The 21462-nt window shown below is 40.6% G+C and overlaps 1 protein-coding gene across 1 annotated transcript in view; it reads left to right on the top strand.

The window, feature by feature from the left end:
• STAB2 (stabilin 2) overlaps positions 1-21462 on the top strand; it is a 218552-nt gene that overhangs the window by 161264 nt on the left and 35826 nt on the right. Inside the window, exons 50-56 of the mRNA XM_082254467.1 lie at positions 1791-1850; positions 4119-4295; positions 11451-11543; positions 14788-14934; positions 15420-15476; positions 16445-16571; positions 20553-20702. Coding sequence (XP_082110593.1) covers positions 1791-1850; positions 4119-4295; positions 11451-11543; positions 14788-14934; positions 15420-15476; positions 16445-16571; positions 20553-20702 — 811 coding nt within the window. The remainder of the gene's footprint in view (positions 1-1790; positions 1851-4118; positions 4296-11450; positions 11544-14787; positions 14935-15419; positions 15477-16444; positions 16572-20552; positions 20703-21462) is intronic.

The following is a 21462-nucleotide window of genomic DNA, read 5'->3' as shown; positions in this document are numbered from 1 at the left end:
TACCTGTCCTGGAGTCCATCGACGTCGGCACCGCAGCTGATGTTTCCATCGGCTGTCGGGTGCTCCCGCTGCCATTGCCGGTGAGGGAACCTGGCAGTGAAGCCTTGTGGCTTCTCGGGTGGGTCCCTACTGTGCATGCGCGAAGCCCGCTTCGGATTTGGATTGGCTCGGCGGTGGAGGAGGAGTCCTCCCTTTGCCGCGGTGCTGTTCCCGGAAGTGAGGAAGGGTACCTGTCAAAAACAGGTACCCGTTCCCCCCTCCTCCCTGAAAGGTGCCAAATGTGGCACCGGAGGAGAGGAGGAAGCAAATGAGCTGAAGTTCCACATTTGGGTGAAACTCCGCTTTCGGTTTGAGAGCATTTTGTTCTTTTCACTGATGACCACTGGTCTATTTATAGCCATTGCAAAGAATCCCTGTAATGTATCTAATATGTGTATTTCCTATGGTTGTCTGCTCCATCTAGTGGCTATAATGCAGTATTTCTTGACTGCGGTATTTTGAAAAACGACCGCATTATGGCCACTAAATGAATCTGAAAATCATAGGATATATACATATCAGCCACATTGTTGGGGTTATTCATGATGACTGTGTGAAGGCTTAAGCATTCTCCAAGCACAATTTTTCTATAAATAGGCCCCTTGGTGTCAGAATAACTATTGGGAATGTATAACAAAACACTGTCAATGTTGCCCCTCATGTATGAAAACGCTTGGTGTTTCAGCCAAGGCCTTTATTATACAGGGCTCAGTCCAATAAAGAAGTATACATGATGATTTGTGACCTTTCATATTAGCAGTATAAGGTATACATCTGTTTAGTTATTCTCATTATAAACACAGCAAAGTCCACATTATCAGTCTCCTTCAAAAGAGTGCGGATTCTTGAATGCAACCAATCAAGATTCACTCTGCTAAGTCAAATCCATATATGATGGATTCTAAAGGATTGCAGTGAGTTTCTGCACTTTAGAATAAACACTGTTTAGTGAATTGGGCCGTATATGTGTAGTGAAGATCTATACCTTTCCTTGAGGGCTCATGGGAGGTGCTACGCATCACAATATAAATCTGATAAATGTGGATGAAATGTTAATTTATGTTCTCAAGCCTGCTAATGTCACAATTATATTAAAGGATCCTAATGGCGCCTCCTATAAAGTAGGAAACGGGTTATTTTTTTAAAAGATCGCCTTTATGCAGCTATGGAGTATTTTCATTTTGCCTAAATTTTAATGGAAGATAAGATTTGCAGTAATTATACCATTGGTTAAAAACGTAAGGGTTCTAGCAGACTATACTACCTAGATTTTCCCAGGCTTGCCATTTTCTTGACATAGGGCAAGAAACCCAAGACAGAATTTACAACTCATACACTTGCAAATTTATGGCTGAAGAATATTTGCTTATACTGAAAACAACGGTCTACTTTTTTTTGTTCCACGTGGTTAAATCAAATTTGATTCTAACTGCTAGGAAGTAGAGTGAATAGTCCTACATCCTATAGATAGTGCAGTGTGGGGGTGTGATGACTCAATTATGCACAGAGCTCTCAGGTATGACTGGCAATGACGGTATTATTTTTCCAAAGGTACAGCCTTGGTGTACTGTACATTAAGTACTACACTTTTTCAAAGTTTAAAATGATGTTATTATCCTGTAAAATAAGTGAAAGGTCGTCTATTGTTTTGGAGATTGTAGGTAGCAGGTCTCCTCCAATTCTAGATAACTCATAAATATTGTAGATGTTCACTTTTACAGTTGTATTCATCATTTTTATCTTCTTTTCAGGATATCCTCAAAAATGTTGCAGAATCGAATGGCTACAATACAATGTTTAAATTACTACAGGTACATTAGTTACTAGTTTTCTGTTATACACGTTCAGATCATGTTTAAAAGCATATCAATGGAAATGGGAGAGTATTGTGTTGGATCTGATGGTCTCTGTGTAAGATGAACAATTTATTCAAATAGGTAGCAAAGTGAACATCCATGGTCATGTCACCTTCTGCCATAGAGTAGAGTGTTTTTAGTTTTGGATATAATAGGGAAGGGTTAGAACCCATGTCAGATTTTTGTTGCTGTCTGAGATCCCGCTGTAGCAGCTTCTTTTACTTTATCTTTGATTTATTGGAGTATTATTTATTGGAGTATTTATTAATTTATTGGAGTAATACCTTAAAGGAGAACACTAATAAAATTGCCATTTTTCATATTGGTTACGTACAATTTTTTTAACAATACAAATCTTTTTACATTATTTCATTTTTCACTACAATGCCTTAACTGCTGTTGTGTTGGTGATTTATTGGATTTTTACCTTAAAGCGGTTGTAAACTGCCGATGTTGTAACAAAAAAAAATAATAACCTGTAAGACAATGGCATTATGTGATAGTATGCATTGCATACTAGCACATTTTGAAATATTCACCATGGAACTAAGCCCTCCAGCGCTGTAATGTCATGGCTGAGAGGACTGACATGTTCCCCTTGTCTTTCTCCTGGGTTCGCATGATATGGATATTTGATTGGCCGGAGCCGCGATTACTTCAATCCCTTGCAGTTGCTCAGGAGCCCTTGGTTCCAGCACAATGTTCTAAAGATCCGTTAAGTATGCTGGACCTTCAGAGAACATTCACCAGTGATGTCACTGGCTGCATGTAGGGTGAATATCTCCTAAAGAGTGCATGTTTAGGAGATATTCATTTTACCTACAGGTAGGCCTTAATATAGGCTTACCTGTAGGTAGAATGACCAATCAGGGTTTACAACCGCTTTAAAGGAAAACACTAATAAAAAGTACATTTTTCATATTGTTATAATTATTAAGTATAATTTTTTAACAAAACAAATCTTTTTTTACTTTATCTAATTTTTTTACTACCATGCTGTAACTGCTGTTGTGTTGGTGAGTTATTGAATCTTTACCATAAGGCCCCTTTCACACATGCGGACCGTTCAGAACCACCTGTCAGTTTTTTAGGCAGATCTGAATGGATGCCCCATGCATCTCTATGGGGCATTGGATGTCAGCGGAGACATGTCTGCTGACATCTGATGCGATCCTGTCCGTCAAATCCGGACGGATAAAGACTCTATTTTCCATTTGGATGGGATCGGATGAGAATGGACAGGCGGTCCGTTCTCATCTGATTCCCCCATAGAGGACAGCGGGGACCTGACAGCTCCGTCTCCGCACACAGAGTGGAGACAGAGCTGCCATCCGCCTGCTCAGCGGGGATCGGCGGATCAATCCCCCGCTGAGAAAAACAGAGTCCGCCGACGGAGTGGACAGTGTGAAAGGGGTCTTAAGGAGAACACTAATAAAATTAAAATGTTTCATATTGTTATTATTAGGTATTTTTTTTAACAATACAAATCTGAGGAGTGTAGATTTTTGAAAGTAGCACAGAAATGATTCCACTGGTACTGTTTATTGTGTCTCGTATTGTATTGCTACACTGGATTAGAGAAGGCTGGTTATAACCAGTGGCTCCTTCAGTAAACCAGCTTATTAACCTAAGGGGCTGAAAGAGCTGTAAAATATGTTGGTTAGCTCAAACAATTTCTGGCTGCAGCTAGAAAAACACTGGAACTGGCTGATTTCTCTGTAGTGATAACCACTAGAAAATATGCTGCATTCTTGTAATAATTGTTATAGATAGTCCCTGGGTGTTACATACTGTATGTATTACATGATGAGATGTAGGCCTACATGTTGGATATTTGCAGTCTACAGTTTAAAGAACAAAGCGTGATCTGAAAAGTGCACTAATCCACGGATCCATAGCAACTAATCACTTTACTGAAATCAGACCAGTACAAGATTCTTGCTGGTTGTCATGTTACAGAACTTTTCTGGTAATGCTTTGCTTCTTGCATTTTTTTATTGAATAAGATCAAATAAAAATAATCTGGTAGGAGATAATCATGTCAAGCATTGAAACAATGCTATGAACTTATATAAATGGAGAATAAATATATGTAAAGGATTTATTATAATTAAACTATAGAGATTGGAGGTCTTATTTTATATGTGCATTGTCGTTTAGTTGTTTTTTTCTGGAGTATAATGTAATGATATATGTTTTTATTGTTACTCTAATGTTTTTTAGGATGCTGAGCTAATGAAATTTATTGACGATCCTGTACATCGACCAGTAACATTGTTCCTGCCAACAGATGAGGCAATAAGAGACCTACCCCAGGAGCAAAGAGATTTTCTTTACAATAATCAAAACAAAGATAAGCTTACACAATACTTGAAGTATCACATTGTCAGAGATGCCAGGGTGAGACACAAATATTTTTTGGTGAATCTTGCAATACATAGAGAATGTCCAGTTTATGACTTGTTTAACGTGGAATTAAACTTCCATCTATTGTTTGTACTTATAGGTAAACTTATAATAAGGCTAAGGCTACATTCACACCTGAGCGTAGCGTTTTCGCACGTTTTTTTACCGCGATTTTACCGCGATTTTTGTGCAGGCGTTTTTAGATTGAATAGAGACCAATGGAAAACGCCTGTAATCTGCCCAAAAGAAGCTCATGTACTTTTTTGAGCGTTGGGCGTTTTGCTCACAGCGTCAAAACACTCATATGTGAACAGGGGCCATTGAAATGAATGGGATTTGTCTTGTTGGGCGTTTTGAGAGCTGATCCTAGAGCAGAAAAACTCCCCAAAAACGGCCCAAAACGCCTACATGTGAACGGAGCCTAACTGCGGGTATAGGATTGTGTATATGGGATTGTATGGATAGGTTTTCAATACTGTTTGTTTTTTTTTGGTTTTTTTGTCAGTTGAACCCGATGGACTTGTGTCAAACAGTATTGAAAACCTAACCATACAATCCCATATAAAAACAATCCTATACCTGCAGTTAGCCTTATTATAGATGGACTTGTGTCTTTTTCCAACCTGACTAACTATGTAACTATAGGTACTGTAAATATCTCCTAAACGTGCACCATTTAGAAGATATTTATTATATATGTAGCCAATGACGTCATTGGCGCATACTGAAAAAATGGCCACACGTGCCATTTCCTCAGAGTCCTGTGACGTCACGCGGCTCCGGTGTCACACAGCTGGGGTCCGCAGACCCAGAAGAAAGATGGGCTTCAACAAGGGCTTCAACAAGGGCTTCATTTGCAAGTACGTTTCACACAATGTGCTAGTATGCAATACATGCTAGCACATTATGCCTTTGCTTTTGCAGGTCAGATAAAAAAAAAGCAGCGCTTTACTTCCTATTTAACCACTTCTGGACCGAAAGATTTTACCCCCCTTAATGACCAGCCCATTTTTTGCGATACGCCACTGCGTTACTTTAACTGACAATTACGCGGTCGTGCGACGCTGTCCCCAAATAAAATTGATGTCCTTTTTTTTCCAACAAATAGTTTTTCCTTTTGGTGTATTTGTTCACCTCTGCGATTTTAATTTTTGTGCTATAAAAAACAAAAAAAAAAGGGACAATTATGAAAAAAAAAAAAACAATATTTTTTACTTTCTGTAACATTCCCAATAAAATTTTTTTTAAAACCAAATGTTTTAATTATTTTAGCCCAATATGTATTCTGACACATTTTTTTGGTAAAAAAAAAATCCCAATAAGTGTATATTGATTGGTTTGCACAAAAGTTATTGCGTCTACAAACTAGGGGAAAGATTTATGTAATTTTTATTTATTTATTTTTTTACTAGTAATGGCGGCGATCAGCAATTTTTAGCGGGACTGTGACATTGCGGCGGACAGATCAAACACCCAACTAATATTTTTGACACTTTTGGGGGGACCAGTGACATTACTACAGTAATCAGTGCTACAAATATGCACTGTTACTGTACTAATGACACAGACAGGGAAGGGGTTAACACCAGGGTGATCAAAGGGTTATGGATGGACTGTGGGGGATGGACTTGCTGGATGAACACAGAGACCTGTGTTCCTAAATCCCTGTGTTCATCACTGACAGAACAGCAGCCTGCCGATGTCTCCACGGGGAGCGATCGTGGGTGACCGGCGGACATCGCATCCACCGGACCCGCTGTTTGGCTCCCCCTGTGGCCAATTAGCGTGTGCGCGCGCCCTCACTAACTGTTCTGCGAAATGACGTACAGGTACGTCATTTCATGGGACAGAGCCTACCTGCCGCAGTATAAGTACGGCGGCTTGTCTGCAAGTGGTTAAGCCTGCATAAATAGAAAATGTGACTTTAGACCTAACTTCTCAATAAGGCTTCATGCACACTGGGCATTTTTACAGCTGCTGTTTTGGGCATCAGATATTTATTTCATTCTCAACTGCCTCTAAACTCCCCTTTATGTTATCCTATGTGTTCATGTACAGAGGCTTTTATCAGCATTTTTTGGAAGGAGAAATTAGTGGCAGAAAAAAAAATCCCTCTGCCAGCGCGTACTGGAGCAGCGGTGTTTAGGCAGAAAAAATGCTGACAGCTTCTAAACTTTACTAAACTCTCCTAAACTCTGCTACATGCCAGTGTACAGCGTCAAGCAGAGGTTTTTTTTGTTATTGTCTGGTTGTTAAGGAGCAGGCCGGGAAGCCAGCCGCCGTGCCCTTAACAACGGATGAGTCATTGGCTGTCGGTGGGGATCTCCGCTGACAACTGAATGTGAGAAAAACATCGGCGGCAATAAAAGAATGTGAAAACAATGGCGTGGGGTGTCCCCCCTCCCCCCACGCCAAAATAAAAAAAAAATGGCATAGGGCCTGCTTCAAAATCCTTACCAGGCTCTTATCCAATCATTAACAATAAAAAAGAAACTATGGTTAAGGAGAAAGGAAAATGAGCCCAAAAAAACCTTAAGTGACAAAAGCAGTGACTCTACTGTGAAATATTGGCACAGTGCAACTCAAGTTTAACGTAAAAAAGTCATGCTACTTTGCAGTAGTGATATAACAATCATAAACAATGTGTATATCCACTTAAGCCCCTGAGGATTTGGCTGCTCAAAGACCAGGCCCTATTTTGCGATTCGGCACTGCATGACTTTAACGGACAATTGCGCGTGTGACGCTGTACCCAAATGAAATTGACGACCTTTTTTTCCCACAAACAGAGCTTTCTTTTGGTGGTATTTTATCACCTGTGCGATTTTTACTTTTTGCGCTATAAACAAAAAAAGCTTCAATTTTGAAAAAATAACAATATTTTTCACATTTTTTTATATGAAATTCCCAAAAAAAATGTAAAAATCTAATTTTTTTTAACATTTTAGGCCAATTTGTTTTCTGCTATTTATTTTTGGTAAAAAAAATCGCAATGGGCGTATTTTGCACAACAGTTATTGCGTTTACTAACTAAGGGAAAGATTTATGTCTTTTTTTTTTTTTTAACTAGTAATGGCGGCGATCTGCAATTTTTTTTTTTTTTGCGGGACTGCGACATTGCGGCGGACAGATCGGACCCCTGACTAACATTTTTGACACTTTTGGGAGTACCAGTGACATTACTACAGTAATCAGTGCTATATATATGCACTGTTACTGTAAAAATGACACTGGCAGGGAAGGGGTTAACTTTATTAGAGATCAAGGGGTTAAGTGTGTCCCTAGGGGCGTGCTTCTAACTGTAGAGGGGTGTGGCTTTTGATGTAACCACAGAGACATACGATCCTACATAGCAGGATCGTATGATCTCTGCTGTTACACCAGGGAGAATGACAGGCGGCTTTGTTTACATTAGCCGTCTGCCTTTCTCCCTCTCCAGCGGGAGATCGCGAGTGACCGGCGGACATCGGAGCCGCCGGTCACTCGTGCGGGGACCGGGGACAGGCTCCTGGGCGAGCGACGTAGTACTACGTCACTTTGCCCAGGGGGGGGGGGGGGGCTGACCGCCACAGTAAATGTACTTGCGGCGGTCGGCAAGTGGATATAACTTGTGCACAAAAATATAAAAATAAAAATAAAATATAAAAAAACAATCTAAGTATAGTCCAGGTGCAAATAGAAAGTTGTGAAAGAAAGATCAGCAGAGTGTCTGGTCAAACAACCCGGCCAAGGTCTTCACAAAGCGTCCCTAAAGGATTCCTTTAGGGGCAGATGTTTGAGCAGTAAAGTTTGTCTCAACATCATCTCCATAGGCTTCTCCCCAAAACATGGGAAAAAAACAATCCACATAGTGTAAAACCTTTTAATGTATTTATTTAAAATATAAGATTGCATTTACATAGATATAATGAAAATAGCGCTTTAAAAGAAATCCTCATCGGCTGGAAAACAGCCTACAGCCAACCTACACTTCTGGGAATTAAAACACCTGATGACATCAGCACATCATGTCATCGTCCCAGATTCCAATAAGCCCCCCCCACCCGCAGAACCCCACAACTACTGTCCAGGGTTGTGGGGAAAAGGTCTTTGTCCCCATTAGGGCAAGGTACTTTGGGGGGTAGAGTGCCCATGCCCCAGAGCACCCCATGTTGAGGGCATGTGGCCTGGTATGATTCAGGAGGGGGGTGCTCACGCATTTTCCCCCACCCCTTTCCTACCTAGCAGGCTGCATGCTCAGATAAGGGTCGTATGGATTTTGGGGGGGACCCCACACCATTTTTTATCAATTTTGATGGGGGGGTTTCTTTTAAAATCTATACCAGACATAAGGGCCTAGTGTGGATAGGTGCGACCTCTCACACCATTTTTTTCTTATTTTCTTATTGCCAGCAATGTTTTTTTTATTTACATTCAGCTGTCAGCGGGAAACCCTGATGACCGCTGATGGCTCATCAGTTGTTAAGGATGCGGCTTCCCTGCCTGCTCCTTAACAACCAGCCATTTACTGGTTTTTAAGGATGCTGGTAGCCCGCGCTCCTTAAAGTGTTACTAAACCCAGGACTCTGCATTCACTATATCTGGTCTCCCACAGTACACAGAACATGAAAATGCCATTATTTTAGTAAATATAAACTATTAAATACCTTTTTTTCATCAGCAGTATATAGCAGTCTAGTGACTTCTATCTGTGTCCATCTGAGCACTATTAAAGCTTGTAGGAGGAGTTTTTCGCTCTCCTCTGACTGTCCTATGAGGCTGGGTGACCCCTGACTTTCTGTATGGGCAGTGCTGATAGGCCCTGTGCTAAACACATGCACCCTCCCAAAAGAAGAAAAAAAAAAAAAACTCTCTCGCAATACACACCAAACTGAGAATGTGAAGAGTGCCTCCAAGGCTCTGTACTATCAGCAGATGGATTGGGGACAGTAAAAGTAGGGGAGGATCAGATTAGACAGATTTAAACAGCCTTTTTAAACATTGTTGAGGATTAACCCCTTAGTACTTTATGTACAGTACACCAAGGCTGTACCTTTGGAAAAATAATACAGTGAGTATACCAAGCATGCTTTACTTTATATGCAGCCTGATTTTACTGTTGTGGGTTTATTACCAAAAGTACTAAATGTAGCTTGCACGCCAGGCTAAACACTGGCAAAAAAACGCTAAAACATTAGCATTTTTCGTCCAGTGTTTCTAAAACAGTTTTTAGCTTTCTAGTGTACATGAAGCCCAATAAGCAGGCCTTAAAGTATCTGCCAGTGTGTGGAGGAAGGATGAAGCCGTCACAGGAATCTTCTTTTTCTTTTCAGCATGCTCAAACATTGTTCTGTTCATAATGCATTGGGATCAGACAACATCAGGCAGCATCAGGTGTTGTCATCTTCATGGCATATGTTGAAAGATTTTAACACATAATCATTTTATGGATATATATATATATATATATATACACAGTTCTGTTTTATTTTTATTTTTTCACCTGGTGATCCTACTAGTAATACACTTCCCGTCCTTGGGTGGCAAGGCTTACAAACACTGTACTGCATCTATGGAGTTACAGTGTCTCTTGTCACCCTAAAATAGCAGGTTTGTTAGGACTGTATAACACCCAGGGGCGTAACTACAGGGGTTGCAGGGGTTGCAATCGCAACCGGGCCCCATGCTCCAGGGGGCCCATGCGGCTCCCATGTAGACCTGGATAGAAGGGGTGGCGGGGGCAGCATGTAGAGCAATCACTGTCCTCCTTTTTCCTCTTGTAGCTGCAGAAGGAAAATGGAGGAGATTGGTTCCTCGGTATGCTGCCCCCGCCGCCCCTCCTATCCACTTCACTTGTGTCCTGCTGTCTCTGGGCCCCTGTGTGCTACCCTGTTCCCCCCCCCCCCCACTGTGCTGCCCCCCCCCCCCCCCACTGTGCTCCCTACCCTCTCCTGCCGGCTGCTGCAGGGGATGTGTCACAATTGAGAACTAGGAAGGGGTCGGTAAATATGTAATTTACCAGCTCCTTCCTTTTCTGAATGGACATAGTCATAGTCAGTGACATTGTAAAAAAATAAATAAATAAAACGATAAAAAATAATACAATTAAAATACCAAAAAAATAAAAACTACTGACACCAGTGGGTGAACTTCCAGGATCGCAAAAGTCACACTTGCGACCGGGCCCTGGCATTCCACTACCGTGGGGAGGCCCCAAGGCTTGAAGGGAAGGTCCCCGGGCCAGGGGTCCTGGGGGCCCTTCATAGTTTCTTGCACCGGGGCCCTGAAGGTTCTAGTTACGCCTCTGATAACACCTTTCCCCTTCCCCATAATATAGATGGGAGGTGTTCTGTAGTCCACAAAAGGAGCTGAGAACTATGCTAATAACAGCTCAGAAAGTTATCAACTCAGTATGTTTCTGGATGAGTCAGCTGGTATATTTATCACCTATTGAACTGATATAATAACAAGCGTTCTTTGTTGAGGTTTATATGTACTTGAAGTGAATTGCACTAGATATGTTGTCAGCAAGTTACTTTTGCAGCTAAGTGTGTGCAAAGTGTGAGCTTGAGAGCTGTCTTCCCAGGCCGGATGAGTCTTGCTAAGCTTGTCAGCAACATGGGCTCGGGTATCATGGCAGCTGAATGAAAGTGTATCCAAAGTTGTTAGAGGAGATCGGATTGGGTTCAGTGACTAAGCCTTTCCTGACCTGATGCTTATAGTGATGGACGGATATTGTGAATATTCATGTGCTTATTGAGAATAGCTCACATACAAGTGTTTTAACAAACATTCATCTCTGGCAGTTTCCACAATTTATTAAAGATGCGCAATCAAAAACATCTTCTTTTCTTTTTTGCATTAATAATAAATAAAGTTATTATTAAAAATAAAGTTAATATAAAACTTTTATATTAGTTCCCATAGCCTTAGCAAAGTGCATACAGGGGATTTCTTGTAAGATGACAGGAAATAATATAATCACCTTTAATTCACCATGTCTACATGAATATATATATAAACAGTATATACACAAACATACTCGTGGAATAAATGTCCTAAAGAGTCGACCTGCAAAACCAGAAGATGAAAAGGAACCCTTTAAACTATTTCTGTTGCATGCGTTTGCACTTATATTTATGTTTAACATTTGTGTATCAATTATTTCAGATTACAGCTAATGACCTCCTTATTAGGGGATCAATAAAAACACTTCAAGGTTCTGACCTTAGTATGAAATGTGGAGACAAGGATTCTACAATTGTAAGTAGCTCATGTATAAAAATGGTTATCAAGCATGTTAAATACTGCCAAGTCTTGCCATGCCTGTGTTTTCCCAATTTAGCGTAAATCTTACATATTTTCTGTGCTCTAAGGGTGGCTTCACACTGTCCCAGTGCAGTTCCACTGTGCGTTGTGCAAAGCGCAGCTTACCCACTGTTTTTGTGCTGGTTAGCTCCATGTTCCATAGACTTTTAGGAGTTCTTGTGGTTTTGGTTTGGTTTCAGAAAGTTCACCAAAGATGCATGATTCTGGAGATGTATCATGCAAGCACTTACTGAAACTGCAGCAAAACTACAGGACCTCATAGAAGTCTATAGGAAAATGCAGCTAATCTGCACAAAAAATGAGGGTTAACTGCACTTTAGCAAAAGCGTAGCAGGGCAGTGTGAAGCCACTCTACAGTTAAAGACTTTTTTATATGTATATGTCTTTCATATCTATGCATATGTGTAACAGTGCTACAGTAGCACCCTCCTAGGTAAGTTGCTAGGGTGATTATTTTTGTCTACCCTGTAATCATTGGAGCAGCTGTTGATTTCTTTGGGCTGTTCTGGATCTCACAGCCTGCAGGTTTGAGTGCTCTCCTCCTACCATCTAAAGGTTTCTTGAATATAAGGGGCTAGGAAAGTCAAATAGGTGGCTTTAATTTAAATTCCCAGCCTCTGGGTCTCTGCCCCTCTGAGACAGTTTTGCTGAAATTTGGTGGTGATTATGGAGAACCCAGCTGTGGCAGAGCTGGAGAGCCTATTCCTAATTAACTTTGGAGCTAACCAAGCAGTCTCACCTAAGGACTGGTCTGGAAGACTTACTGAAGAGTGCCCGGTGGAAGCTGGAAAATGTGTAGCTGTCGGGGGGCATTGTGAGTATTAATCCTTCCTTCACTGAAGAATGTCTGATGAAAGGTAGGAACTGAGCAGTTGTCCTGGGACATAGAGATGTCTGGAGGAAACTGGGGGAGTTCAGCTGTCCTGGAGAGACTTTGTGAGAATAGACCTGAGCTCAAGATCAAAGTGACTATGTGCTACTTTTAAGGATAAGTGCCAGGCACCAGTAGTAGTTTTTCTGGGCCAGGCACCAGCAGTAGTTTTTCTGGGAACTTACTGGGTGTCTGTTCTGGCAATTTCTATTAACCCTTAGCAGAAAGACTGTTCAGAGAACCCTAGCCTAGTCAAGGATGTCCTCCTGATGCTATTCAGTCTTGTCCCACACTGAGCCTTCAGCGATAGCTTCTCTGTGTAGGCAGTTGCGGAAGAGGCAGCCGACAACGCGAAAATGAAAGCCCCATAGTAGCCTTATGGGTGACATCACTTCCCAGGCATTTCCAAGTCTCCTGCACAGAGCTGCTGCCGCTTGAGATTGGACCGTAGCGGCTTCAGAAAAGGTATGTATAGCGATTTTTGCTTTACAGGGCTAGATAGGTTAGTCTTATATTGTGGATGCAAGTAGATTTAGAAATTTTCGTTTTAGGCTGAATTTACACTTTAAAGCTGAAGTTTAGTTGCAAAAAATTATTTCTCTACAGTTTAAGTTGCATTGCTTACTTGTAGTGAAGTATATACCACAATGTGCAGGTTGCTGGATTCTATAGAAACCTTCATTGCAGGGCTCCACTCACATGATGTGTGAGTGGAGGAGAGTCTGATCTGTCACAGGATTATCTCCCCCATTCACAGATTGTGTTACAGGCAGAGCAGTCGGTGAAAGAACATTTCTCAATGGAAGAGAGGGCAGGAGGGGCATGTCCCTATTGGATCATCTTTAGTGCAGCTAAGCTGTGCAGCGAATTGTCACTACTGGAGCCCACCCTACACTATATTGCACAGTAAAATGTTGCATTTTATCGTGCAGGCTAGTGTGAACAAAACCACGTGAGCACACAATACAGTGACATTTCATGTAAACAAGATAAAATCAAGGATCTGCATGAAAATAAAAGATTATGGACCTAGTTGTGGGGACAGACAATGACAAATTTTAAAATTTTTAAGAGAGGTACTGTATATAGGCTGCCATTGCTGATTTCCCCTTATGATAGTTGCGTGCCAACATAATGGTCAAATTACGTCAATATTTTTTTAGTTACTACCTGGGAATTAGGAGTTCTGACCTCATTAGCTTCACCAGGTCAGCGACTCCTGAAGTCACAGGTTCAGCATGAGAGGCAGGCGGCCAGCATTTTGAAAAGTAGGTCAACAACGGCAGCCCCCATTTTTCTAAGCGCAAGTTTCTTTTGAAGGAATTGCTTTAAATGTTGTACATGCTTCACATCAACTACTTACACCTTCCTGCCCCAGGAAAAGGGAGTGACTGCATTTCCAGCATGAAGTTTAGCTATAGCATATAGCTAAATAGACTACTAGCTATAAACTAATAGTTTTTTTCATTCAAACCGACGTTAGTACAGCGATCTTCTCCGCTGAGCTGTTGTGCAGGGGATGCCCCCTGCCAGAACACTCCGGTCAGCCCTCTCAGTCATGGGCTGAGTGCGCTGATCGAGAGTCAGTCGGCTGCTGGTTTTCCTCGTCTGATAGGAGCCGTTTGGCCGGCTTTTGTCGGACCAGCTGCCATACACACAGGCCGATTTTTATCGAACCGGCCAATGTCTCCTGACATTCGTTCCCTATGTACTAGGTATTAGCCTTCACATGGGATCAATGTGCAAGGGCCCATTTGGGTAATAATTCAGTGTGCTGTTATGCTCACATTTTTATGCACTGCATGAGGGAACCCAATACTAAATGTGCAAAAAGAGATCCGGCAAGTTTTGTTTTTTTTAGCAAAGGACAACATGGTGCACAGACCATATGCATCTGAGTGTTGCGGTAAACCAAAATGGATATGCATTATAGCGCACTGTAGGCTTGCAGTGGGTGCAATAAACTTTGCATAACAATGCACCGCAGAACACATAAAACAATGCACTTCTATGTATTGAGGCAACATTTTATGGTGTGAACAGACCCTTACTAATCTTTTATCATAACTCATTAATTAATTATATATAGTCCAAGATTTACCCAGTCTTCTTTTAAATCTAAGTAGCGTTTCCCAATCACCAGCTTTTCTGTTATTGAACAACAATGTTTACGATGCATATATTTTAAGATTAAAAACTCTGATAAGCAAAGCAGTTGGGCAATAACTGTGGGATCTGTGCAGATGTGAGGGTGATTATTATCAATGAAATCTATACATATCTGATAACATATTTTCCTTTTCTCAGGGGGATATTTTTATGGACAATAGACAGTGCAAGATCATCCAGCGACAGCTTCTTTTCGATGGAGGAATAGCTTATGGCATTGACTGCCTTCTTACACCTCTTAGTTTGGGTGGACGATGTGACCACTTAGTTACTTTGGATATGTCCGTAAGTTTAAATTAACTGTTGTAAGAATCCTTAAGATCTCACATTAATAAGTAAAACATATTTTGAGGTAAAGGGTTAGATTTTTTATTTTTTTTATTGCTGACTGTCTTCATTGAGTCCCCATAACAGGAGATAAAAGGGATCTCTCCATTGGGAATACAAGACAGCAAAAAAATACTTTTCTTATTAGGCTATGAAAGGGTTATCACCTCAGGCTTTTGCTTCTGTCTCCACCAATTAGGTAGATATTCTTACTGTCTGCTACTGTTGTGTCACTGGTTCAGGAAGTAGTGAATATTTCCCTAACAAGCCCAATGACCGCATCATAACATAAATGGAGCTCTACTCTAATGAGAAAAGTTTAACTGGAATTCTACTTTAATATTCTGCTTCTTTTTGTCTCCTCCTTCTATTTACTTCTTCCTTATTGTGCCATTGAAATAGATTTATCCACCTTGTAACACTTCTGTCTGTATATTTAATAGGGTGATTGTGGTATGTGCTTTAACGTTCCAAAGTGCCCATCAGGAAGCAAGCCCAAGGTAATGTAACTAAATGTTGTGTGTAAAGTATCAGAATTACATCTATGCATGACCTGCTACAGTAGTGTATCTAGTATATTTGACAACTTCTTGCACTCTTTTGTACTGCAAAATTATTTTCACTAATAAACAAAAATAAGATTAATACAAAGAATGAACAGACATAAAAAAAAATAAAAAATACTGAGATGTGCCATATTTCCTTATCTGTATGTTGTATGTATAAACATGCCATATAGTTCACCATGGTGAAACATGTTGATAATAGCAGTGTGCTTGGATAGTACAGGCCTGCTGAGGAATAAATTATAGTAACATGGTCCACCAAACATTGTGTATTTGACAATACAAGGGCAACAAAAATACATGGGCAACCATTAGGCAAAGGTTAAATAGGTGGGCATCAAACAGCCAATTAACGGCAACAAAGCAGCAATCATTACAGTGTATAGGAATTCTCCCAGCACCAATTTTGCCACAACCCCCTTCCCCCGAGCAAAAATTCCTCCCTCGCATATTCCCAGAAAAAATCTCCCTCTCAACACCCACCAGAAGAAATATATTCCCACTCCTTTAGCAAAAATCTCTCCAGAGCTGCTATGCAAAGAGTTTTACCAGACCTCAGAAACAGAGCAGCATCTTCCAGGCTTCCCCAAAGCTCGAGTCTGTATAGGGCAGCATACTGTATTACTGCTATTCAGATAGGCCTGCAAAACAGTACACAAAACTGCTGCCTAGCTGTGCTTACACCTGTAGAACACGCCACAACTGTCTGTATCCGGGTAGGGCCGTACCCCCCCAACCTAGGTATGCCACTAGCCAGCTTTGAACATCGTATCGTAATGTGGCCCTGGTCAGAGAATAAACTGGAACTCTTCCTATGATCAGTCATTTAGGTGTATTTGCAAATTTTGTTACTGAATAAACTAAGAATACTGTATAACTTGTATTTAACCTCCATTGCACAGGGCCAGAAAACCAAATGTCAGTATGACTTAAGCTCCAGGCGGAGTATACAGGGCTGCCGCCAGGAATGTTCCCTGGTTCTGTGGATGGCCAAATGCTGTAAAGGATACTATGGAAGAGATTGCCAAGGTATGCGTTATGAATTCATTTCCAGCCATTCACCTTGCTTTCTGGTCAATAAGTGGAAGCTGTATCATATTTAATGCTGTTCCGGGTACTGCTGAATATAAATACCTACCCCTCACATCTATGACTGTGAGTGCACTCTTTCAAAAGGGTTTCAGTAAAAGTTAGGTATGTCAACACAAAACCCAATCCCCACCCAGTTATGCATTGTCTCTTTATTGGTTCAAGCTTACTAGATTGATATTCTGCATAGGGTAGTTACAAGTAAAAAGTACAGAAATAAAAGTATAGTTATATTACAATCCCAACTTTCATTAATGTTATATCACAAAGATTAACAGAACAATATTGTGGTAAAGTAAAAAGAGCATACGGGAATCAACTGGGGAGGAATGGGCACAATGGTCTTGGATTGTCCAGATCGAAAGTCAGCATAGTGTTACTACTGCCGTAAAGTTTGCATTGGCTTTTTTCATGCTGATTTTCTTGTGTAGAAAGTAAAATGTGGTCCAGCAAAACATGCATGCTGATGTGATGGGGATTATATAAAGAGTTTTGGTAATCCACATGGATGAACTTTGCCTATAAAAAATCCAGCCCCATCAGTGAGAACTATGCAGGCTAAGTGTGACAAATCTGAAGATAATTTTTCAGTTTTGGAGACACCACAGTTTGTTTGACTTTGGTTTCCTTGTTCTAGCCTACCTGCTTTTTTTACTATAGATTGGGCTTGCTTTTGGTACCATACACTGATCACTGTTTATACAGGCTGTGCTTCCTATTTTGAAATGTTACACAACAGTTCTGCTTAACAACTCTATATCACTTTGAAAATCAGTGGACTCAATGAAAGCATTCCCCAGTGTCACTAATATTCTATCTCAACAATCTAATCTCAGCAGGGAGGTCTGAGTGACTGTAGGGGTACACAGAACTCTCTCTAGTGGCTAATCAACAAATCTCTACATTTAATGCAAAAAAAAAAAAAATACAAAAAATTAAACATCAATTATGTAAAAAATAATAAACTTACAATTAATATTTAGCTTAAAAAAAAACCTGTGCTTTTCCCATTCATGGCAACTCAAAAAGTTGGCTTTAATCCTTCATATACCTCCCCAGCATAAAGCTTACCTTTCCTACACATTGTCCTTCTGTTCAGCACTGGGCATACCTTCCAACTTTCTGAAATGTTAAAGCATACAGTATGTAGGCAAAGGAGATGTTGCTGCCACAGCCCAATTACATAGGCCACAAAGATGTGCAGAAAATAGTTGGCTAAACCACAAAAGTTCTTTTTTACCTTTATTTTTTCTTTATATTTGCTTTTTATAAAATCAAATGCAGTAATTTAGAGGTTGGATAAAACGTTTAGTGCAGCATATTTTTTTTTATAGAGAAGTACACATCAGACCCAAAAAAGGGAAAACTAAGGCTACAAGGGGGACAGAGGGATTTTGTCTCAAAAGAGGAATAGTCCCTTCAAAGAAATGACAGTTTGGAACTATGACATTGGGAGCTAAAATAGGAGGAGCATGTGACTTACTCCATGTTGGCCAATCAGCACTGTCACAATGGGAGTCGTTAGCCTGGTGTAACACAATATAACACCACCAAATTGTAGTTTAGTCAGGGCTTTGCCTTCAATTCCAGCTGTTAAACAAGGCAGCAAACGAGCATAAGGAGAGTAATTATATGTTGCAGGGAAAAACTCAGGTACAATGGGGAAAATATGAATTTGATTCCCTGCAGATTTTGTAAGTTTGCCCACTTACAAATAAATGAAGGGTATATCATTTTTATTATATGTGTATTTTAAATGATAGAGACAGACTATCAGCAAAAAACCCAGAAAAAAACACATAAAACAAATGTTATAAATTGAGTTGCAGTTTAGTGAGTAAAATAAGTATTTGATCCTGTCAAGATCTTACATTGCCCTCCTGTTGGCAGCCATCTTGGACATGTGCAGACTGCTGTCTATTATAAATTCTGATTGCCTCATCAGTTGCCTGCTGCTTGGGTGTCGCTCAGTGATGATGCTGCACACCTGACTATATCAATCACCTGATGGGTTGCAGTCCTTGCCCTTGCATTTGTGCTCCAAGGTGCATTACTGCTAGCAGCCCTCTGTTCTCCGTGTTCCTCCATGTATGACCAGGTTTGGCTGACGATTCTCCTGGCTCTCGACCCCACATCTGCAGACTACCTGCTTCTGGACTCGACCCCGGCTTGGATGACTACCCATTTCTGGACTTGACCCCGGCTGTTCCTGATCTCGCTCCTCACTCTTGCTGTGCGTTTATTGTTTGCTCTAATAAACTGCTTTATTTTACCTGCATCTCCATGTGGTCTGGTTTCCTAGCACCCTGACAGATCCCCAAGCAAAACATGACTTAGTACATGGTGGTGAAACCCTTGTTGGCAAGCACAGAGGTAAGACGTTTATTTTAGTTGGTTACCAGTTTAGCACTCAACTCAGGAGGGATTTTGGTCCACTCTTCTTTACAGATCTTCTCTAAATCCTTAGGGTTTCTTGGCGGTCATTTGGCAACTCAAAGTTTCAGCCCTCTCCATAAATGTTCTATAAGATTAAGGTCTGGAGACTGGCTATGGCACTCCATGGCCTTAATGTGCTTCTTCTTAAACCACTTCTTTGTTGCCTTGGCGGTAAGTATTGGGTAATTGTCATGCTGGAAGACCCATCCACGACCGAACTTTAGTGTTCTGGCTGAGGGAAGAAGGTTCTCATCAAAAATTTTACAATACATGGCAACATCCCCTCAATGCGGCAAAGTCGACCTGTACCTTTAGCAGAGAAACAGCCCCAAAGCATCATGTTTCCACCTCTGTGCTTGACTGTAGGGATGACGTTCTTAGGGTCATATTGTGTTACCAATAGTTTGTTTGGTGACTGTGGTTCCAACTGTCTTGAGATCATTCACAAGCTTCTCCCTTGTAGTTCTGGGCTGATCCCTCACTTTTCTCATGATCATCCTTAACCCCTGAGGCGAAATCTTGCATTGAGCTCCAGATCGAGGTCGATTGATGGTTATTTTGTATTTCTTCCATTTGCGAATAATCGCTTCAACAGTTGTCTACTTCTCACCAAGCTTCTTGCTGATGGTTTTGTAACCCATTCCAACCTTGTGCAGGTCTACCATCTTGTCCTTTATGTCCTTTGACAGCTCTTTGGTCTTGCCCATTATGGTGAAGTTTGAATGGAAGAAAGAGATTCTGTGGACAGGTGTTTTTTTTGTTAGGAGCACCTTCCTAAATTGTCAGTACTAATCTGTGTACCACATGAGCACATACTGTAGCCAGTCTGTGGGAGCCAGAATTATTGTTGGTTGGTAGGAGATCAAATACTTATTTTTTTAACTGAACTGCAACAAAAGTTATAACATTTGTTTCATGTGTTTTTTCTGGATTTGTGGTTGATATAATTTAAAATACACCTATGATAACAATTATAGACCCTTAATTTCTTTGTAAGTGGGCAAACTTACAAAATCTGCAGGGGATCAAATAATTATTTCCCCTACTGTCTATGTTTATGCTCCCTCCAGCTCTACATTCACTTTTATGCAAAAAATACTATTCGTTTCATTAACGTTGTGTCAGTTCTGTTTTGTATTGTATGACTCATGAGGCTCTATACCCGGTTTCATTTATTATGATGCACACGCCATTGATACTGCTTGTATGCTTTACATGCTATAACAATGTGTATACTGCTATGTTTAACATGATATATGCTTATAAATAAATGTACCTGCTTAAAAAAAAATGCTGGGAAAATTAGGTCACAGTGAACCTGTTGCTTTGTGTGGACAAAGTACAGGTTCATTTTAAGAAAAATTTTGTAATAACAGTACCGAAAATGCATTATACTTTTAACCTGATTTTGAATGAATATACACATTTGCATCTCTTTTATCTCTCAGTAAGTTCTAAGGTGTTTTCATGTATTTGTTCTGCCAGCCTGTCCTGGGAGCCCTGAGACTCCATGTAATAAACATGGAACATGTGATGAAGGATATGCTGGCACTGGAGAATGCAGATGCAGCCCGGAATTTAATGGAACAGCTTGTGAGCTATGCATGCCAGGGAGATATGGACCAGACTGTAAAAGTAGGTTTATCTCTTTATTTTTATATTTGCACAAGAAGCCGGATCTCTGAAGTGAGCAAACATGAATATAATTCGCACTGCTTTAGTCCTCAAGAATTTCTGTATAAAGATGGTGACGAAAACAATGCTAATACAGGCTGCCTAGTTTATTAATAAAAGTATTAATTTATATTAGAAGGGGTTTAATTTCTACTTTATCTATAGAAATTGTGCCCTCTGAAACAGCTTGACGATGACCCCTCTATGACTGGAGGGGTTTTTTTTGCCTGAATAAGACCCTGTCCCCCTACTATTTTCACATGCGATTTGGTAGTTTAGAGCTCTAGAAAACCTTTTGAAAGATTGTTAATGTAGGTAGATGATTCCTAAGAGTAGTTGCGCCAACATCCCTGGTATGTATACAAAGAAGTATTTGGTTCCTCAGGCCAGTAAGTGGGACTTTAAGGCAAAAAGGCCTTAAAGTCCCACTTACTGGCCTGAGGAACCAAATACTACTATTTTCACATAAGATTATATAATAAATTACCTTGTACCATATATGTAATCCCCTTGTAATTATACAGTAGAAGATGGTATGATATGAAACAGGGCTGATAATGCTGCTGGGCACCACCATCTTGGATATGGCATCCAAGATAGCAGTCAGACTCACAGCTTACTCAAATGACAATCTGTATCTGCATCTGTAGTTGCTATCAAGGGGCTCACTGATATCCCCAACCCCTCTTTTTAACATGATGCGGCAGTCGACTTCCACCAA

Source organism: Pelophylax lessonae (genome assembly GCF_965119305.1).
Source record: "Pelophylax lessonae genome assembly, chromosome: 4".
NCBI lineage: Eukaryota > Metazoa > Chordata > Amphibia > Anura > Ranidae > Pelophylax > Pelophylax lessonae.
Note: the sequence above shows the minus strand (reverse complement) of the source record. Positions and strands in the feature narration are given on the sequence as shown.